The 6,683-nt window shown below is 36.1% G+C and overlaps 1 protein-coding gene across 1 annotated transcript in view; it reads left to right on the top strand.

Moving 5' to 3' along the window:
• LOC136852630 (uncharacterized) overlaps nucleotides 1-4,030 on the top strand; it is a 10,795-nt gene extending 6,765 nt beyond the window's left edge. Inside the window, exons 3-4 of the mRNA XM_067127558.1 lie at nucleotides 836-1,003; nucleotides 1,840-4,030. Of these exons, the coding sequence (XP_066983659.1) occupies nucleotides 836-1,003; nucleotides 1,840-2,047 (376 nt within the window). The 3' untranslated portion in view covers nucleotides 2,048-4,030. The remainder of the gene's footprint in view (nucleotides 1-835; nucleotides 1,004-1,839) is intronic.
• The last annotated feature ends 2,653 nt before the right edge of the window (nucleotides 4,031-6,683 follow it).

Below are 6,683 nucleotides of genomic sequence, written 5' to 3' on the forward strand. Positions count from 1 at the left end.
ATATATACATATGTATATAATACTGTATGTATGTATATATATATACGTATATGTGTGTGAATGAATTTTTCACATCACCGTAATTTATACACAAGCATTAAGCTACAAATGTCGTTTAATATCCAATTCGTTCTACTTCTGAAATAATATATATATATATATATATATATATATATATATATATATATATATATATATATATATATATATATATATATACATACTGTATATATCGTATATCGTTCTTGTGGCTGGGTGGTTAGTCCTACAGTGGGATATTGCTGTCTTAAGGTTCCCCTTAACGATCAACCATTTTGAGCAAAAATCAGCACTGCGCCAAAAATAGATCGCGTAAGGTAAGTTTGAAAGGCTTCTTACATTATTTGGCGCCAAAAAGTTGAAGGAAAACCTTGGGGCCGTGTGACTGACATATTGTGCAAGTGCAACTTAGCTCAGATCACACCTGGTGTCACAGTGAGATGTGAGCTGGGAGAAGCTCCGGAGCAGTCAGCAGCACAGTTACAAATCCTCAGGGAGGGAATTCATAATTGAATTTACCCGTCTCAACAGAAACTACCCATCCTTATGTAAAGAAAAGTCAAAAGAGTACAGCAACAGGCATAAAAGCAGGCAGACTATTATATACTGATAATGAAATTTAGAGAAAGATATCCTGAGCTGGTCGAGAGAATGTGAAAGATTCTATCTCCTTACCCGCTAATTTCAGAAAGGAGTTAAAAATGGATAGAGATCAAGCGAACAGTAATCTCATCCTAAAACGACTTTGTTATGGCTCTTTTCCATTTCTTCAGTCTCTCTCTCTCTTTCTCTTTAGGAGCCTAGGCGAAGAACAGTTTGGGGTGTACGAGAGTATAGAGCGTCGGTTGTCTGCGGAGTATGGTGTCGACGGGCGTTCTTGCATACTCAGGTTCATCTGTGAGCTGCAGCGTAGACCTATCAGCCAGTGGACCGTTGCTGGACAACTGCTAACTGTTTTGTTTACGTAAGTTTTTTATTGATTTTTAGAATGAAACTCATTCTTTTTAACAGGGCTATCAGAAGGGAACCAAGTTTAGAAGAGCTTATCTTTTTAAAAGAATTTGTAATTTTCTTTAATTTGTTGCTTTTATTCGATCAGACCTTAAAAATCATATAAAACATATTGATGAATAAGCACAATTCTCTTTAATATCAAAAAGCAAAGTAAACCTCTATGAAATTATTATAATATATTTTCAGAATTCGGGATATATATGTTAAAAGTTTAATTATTTTAACCTCAGTAAATTAAGAGAAGAGCAAAAATTATGACAGTTTTTAAGTCATATTTTTAGTAATGTGATATCTTTCGATCGAGTAAGATGTTAAATATTTAACATTTCAACCTAGATTTATAAATATTTATTGAATTATGAAAATTTATGAATTTTTTTCATATAATCAGATAAATACAGCCTATGTAATAATGCGTGTCCATTCTACACATCTAGGTTCTAGAATCAAATTTATCTATTTTACCCCATACAACATAGTCTGGTCTCTCTTAAGTTATATCAAACCTAAAGTTTGTATAAATTCAGCCGAGCATAAAGCTTTGGAAAAACAGCTTATTTTTGTAGGCCCAATTATTACACAATATAAAGGAAAACATGAAACTGACATGATTAATAATGTTGGACGCCTACTGAATAATCATACAACCCCAGAGCTTTGGAAATCAGTTTATCTTTGTAGGCCATTTATTACAGAAAAGGAAAACTTGGAACTTTTTAGTAACAAATAGTAATAAACGCCTACTGAATAATTATGCGTCCCTAAAAATGAAATATGCCTTTGCAGGCCCAGCTATGGAAGTAAAAAGGAAGACCTAGAACTCCTGATGTCGTACCGAGCAGCCCAAATGCTAGGCATGAGAGACGAGATCGACTGTAGCGCCATCTACAACAAGTGTCCATTCAGCGTCTTTTACTATTTTGATGCCGTCCAAAACGTCACTTCGGCTTTCCGCTCGGATGGGAAGCAACCAAATTATCTTTGGGATTACTGAGACATTTGCGTCTGTGATAGAAGCAGCAGTTAACTATATAGAATACCATTCTTCTTTTCATAACTAATTAATCTTGTTCATATGTTACTTAATATCCATTCCGTTTTTCATCAAATCATTCATTGCATCTAACATATATTCCTATATTTATTTTACCCTCTAATTATCTTCAACCATTTCATCATATCTTTAATCGTCGTGTAACCGAACTTATCTGTAGGTATACTTAATTTTCGTACAATTTTAATACGTATGAAGTTTCCAGTAACAGTAATTTTAAATGAACTGCAAATGGTGTACCTTTTGAAGAACACCTGCTTCGAGAGGATCACTATATTAACCAGGGTCAAACGTCTGAAAGGATATATGACATTATAAAGTTTATAACATTTAAAGGTGCTTGTTAGGTTTTAATTTCTGCGTCTCTTGGATTTCATCATCGCCCCCAACGCCGAGCAACGGAAAGGGTCTCTTTGAGATTCCGCCACTTGACTGGTTAAGGACATGAGCAGGTGGGTAGGTCTATTAGGATTCCTCTCTTCTCAAGTTACAAACACTTTAGTGGACACACTGCGCGTTTGCTAACTGGTGCACAACCTACTTATATTGTTACAGTTACAGTTGTTTTCTGAATGGCTTTCTCCTATTATTGCTGCACATAATTAGTTCGAATTTTCGTTTCTCTAAATTGTTAGTTTGGAGTTCTGTGCTTTTATACCACTAGTCTGGAATGTTCTGTTTGCACACTGTTAGTTTAGTTTCCCCTTTTCCGCGCACAAGTAGGTTGGAATTTAATTTTTCAGTACAACATTAGTTTAGCTTTTCGTTTCTATGTACACCATTAGGTTTGGGTTTCATGATTTTTCACGCTGGTATTCTCATCTGTTAGTCATTACCCATTTTCTTAGAAACATGTACCGGTCTGATCAAAATGGTTTTGATTTCACTTTGATAAACAATTCTTAGTCCTGAATAAGAAATTACCTGAAATATTCCTACCAAAAGTTATATTTATAACACTCAAAGTTGACCATAAATTATTAAGAACCTGCGTATAAAGAATATTCAGACGCTTAAAAAATGAGAAGCAAAGACTGAATAGCAAACAAGGGTTGAACCTGGTGCCTATGACTCTATAGACTAGATCGAACTACAGTGATCACCCTCAGCTATCAAATTTCATAATGCTAGTAGCTCAGCAGAATGATGATTTTATCACGTAATTCCTTATAAATGACCACGAAACAAACGAATGGTATATTACAAGAGCGAAAACAACAAAAACTGGACAAACTCTCCTCGGGGAGAATGAACTCCAAGTAGGCCTACCTGCAGAGGCTGTTTGGTTCGACCGTTATTAGATGAACTCTAGGCTCCCCTTTGACGAAAAGGGAACTCCTTAGAGGTAACTATTCAAAACAATATTTGTACTAAGATTGTGACTATTCACTGTACATTTGCCCCTTTCTCACGTGCAACGAAAGCTCGAGCTGCTGTTCATTAATGATTTTATTGTTACTGAGGCTTTTAACTTCAATAAAAGTTGTTTCGTACCTTTATTCCTGATGTTGTTATACGTGTCAAAACCCTCTCTGGTCAAGATATGAGTTTCTTCAACATTCCATGCTATGGAAAATACCTCGCCAGCTTAGTTTTTCTTCATTATTTCAAGGAACCCAAACCAGAAGGATCACACCATGAGTGTTCGCAGTTCAGATTCTTAGCTTAAGCTATTAATGATTACTATAAATTTTATTACTAACTAAGCTTCCTACGAGATGTCTAAATGCGTATATATTTATTGTAAATTTTATATGGTTTACTACATTGCTTGCAAACCATCAAAAGCTAAGTTATAATTATTATAATTAAAAAAAAAGTATAACGGACTAAACTTCATAAATGCTATTTCAATACTTTTATTATCTTATTTCTCATCTTATGTAACAGTCCTGTAAACGTTTAATAAAAGACACGATAACCTGCCTTTGTTTCCTTAACTTACTTGTTCCATAAGGACCAGAGTACACGGGAGCCGTTTTAAAGGTAATTCCAATCTACTACTATTATTCAGTAGTGCTAATGTGATTTCCAGGGTTCCCAGACGTACGATAATTATCGTACAAGTACGATAATTTGACCCTCTGTACGATAAACGATAACGTGTGTACGATATACGATAATTTCCGATATATTTAAGATAATTACTGAAAATGTGCGATAATTTGAACCTTTTTGTCAACTTACAGCAATTTAGAATATTCAAGGCTGTAAAGCATCGGGACTATGCATATTGTAATATTTAAAATAATTTTACAGAGTATATCGCTGTTGTTTATGTATCATTAAAAATTTTAATAAAATATATCTATGATTGTAATTGATAAATACTAAAGCTATGTAGAAATTTTGCTATAAGGCTTTGATTCTCTTTCTTATTTGAAATCTTGATAACCTTGTGAATCACTTCCGCATATGAATATCTGAGAGGGTATTCCCTTGTGGGTGCTACAGGCGGCATGAGCAAGGGCCTGAGTCGGCAGAAGGCCGGCTTAATCCAAAACATCCAAAGACATTAATCCTATAAACTGACCTGCCAGGCAGCAGACGTGGCTACGTCTTGCCACATCTGCGATATTTCAGCACTTTTAATGAAGACGTGTGAGTCTGGAATTAGGAAGAATTGGCAGCGATTCGAATGGGAGGTCCATGTTTCAACTTGTTTTGGTTCTTCCTAAAGTCTATCGGTTCCTTCTTGGCGATTTAGGCATTGTCCCCCACGCTGCCAAATGCACTTATCTGGAGTTTGAAAGGCCTATATCCATTATCTTCTACCCCTTTTAATCCGTAGGTCAGTCACTGTCTCCTGGGAGCCATACACTTCTTGGTTATCCCTTTGCCTCGACTTTCCTTGGAAAATCTTTCCATTCTTCCGAGTCTGTACATTCTTATAGACCTGCTGAACTTCAGCACTTTTAATTTGCTTGTTTTTGTTTTTGTGTTTTTGAAGGTGAAATACAGTCATATTATGAAATGAAAAATGTACGATAATGCTCATCAAAAAACGATAATTTGAAGAGGTTTGGTACGATAATTTGGTCTGATACATCTGGGAACCCTGGTGATTTCTTTCATAATGCCCGACTATGTACGGGAAACAAAACGATCAATATTACAACATGAATCGCAGCTACACCTAACTGACTCACCACCATTGGTTTTCAATCGTCTTTTGAAATATTTAAAAGCACTAGACTTCAGCTACCAACCGAAGCATTGATTCATTGATTTTGTTCTCCAGCTTCATCAATTTTAGGAACTGGAAGAAATGCCCAAGTTTGTATTTTTACTAGACTGGTTATTTAGAAGCGGTGCTAGAAGGCTGTTCACCAGCTTAGTCCCCCAAAAATGGGAAAATATAGTGTACTAGGGTCTTTCTCATCCATTTGCAATGGGACAGCCCTGCCTCTTTAAAGCCGAAAGGCTTCGATGGGACGTAGAAGAAGGAACGGAGTTCAAAGGTGTGTGCGCGTGTCTCCATAGTTTCCTCACTCCATTAGGGAGTTAGTGTCATTAGTGCACCTCATGCGGTGTACTGTAGGCTTTACTTACTGTTCTTTGCCAGCGTCCCTTCGGCCCCTAGCAGCACCCCTGTTCATTCCTTTTACTGTACTTCCATTCATGTTCTCTTTCTTACTTTTCATACTCTCCTAACAATTGTTTCCTAGTGCAACTGGGAGGTTTTCCTCCCGTTACACCTTTCAAACCTTTTACTCTCACTTTCCCTTTCAGCGCTGAATGACCTCATAGGTCCCAGCCTTGGCCTTTGGCCTAAATTCTATTGTCAGGCACCACCAGAGGACGTTCCTTTTGAGGCCAGATTGTACGAATGTGAAATTTCCATCGTGATTTTGTTCAAACTCATTTGTTTTTTTATCCTTTTAGGACTCTTAACTGAACAAAGTTTCATTCAGTATAAGAAAGGCTGTACCCTGACCCTCCAGCTCCGGCCAGCATAGCCTTAGCCTTATTGTTTTTACATAATGCTCTTCATGCTATGAACATTAATCTGTTTTTGTTGACATATCTTTGTTTTATATGATATTTATTCATGTCTGAGAGGTCAAATCCATGAAGGCTCGCTTTGCAAGAAATTATCTTTTAGGAATAATAATAATAATAATAATAATAATAATAATAATAATAATAATAATAATAATCCACTGTCGAAGCAATTATTAGCCACTGTGAAAAAAGTCAATTAATACCTATTACCTCAACATTTAACTGCTGGAGTTGAATTCTTTTTGTGTGTAGGTATAAGCTGACAAAATTTCCCTCATTACTTTCTTGGATGACAGACCATTTCCGCAACCGACGCAGTCCGGGTCCAGAGTTACACACCAGGCATCTTTGCTGTTACATATCGTTATTTACCTATACCGTGTGGCATTGTGAGCAACGCTTATGTAAGCTGACTTGTCCTATCTTAATGGGGACAGTGCCTAAAGTTTTACAGTGATGCATTTCCACAAAATTATGATGGTCAGTTATTTAAGGTTATAATGATGAGAATTAGTCTTCCATAATCTTCCTCATTAAATGAAAAATATAGCTATGACTAGGGTGACCAGAC

The sequence above is a fragment of the Macrobrachium rosenbergii genome, chromosome 25, assembly GCF_040412425.1.
Source record: "Macrobrachium rosenbergii isolate ZJJX-2024 chromosome 25, ASM4041242v1, whole genome shotgun sequence".
In the NCBI taxonomy this organism is placed as follows: Eukaryota; Metazoa; Arthropoda; class Malacostraca; order Decapoda; family Palaemonidae; genus Macrobrachium; species Macrobrachium rosenbergii.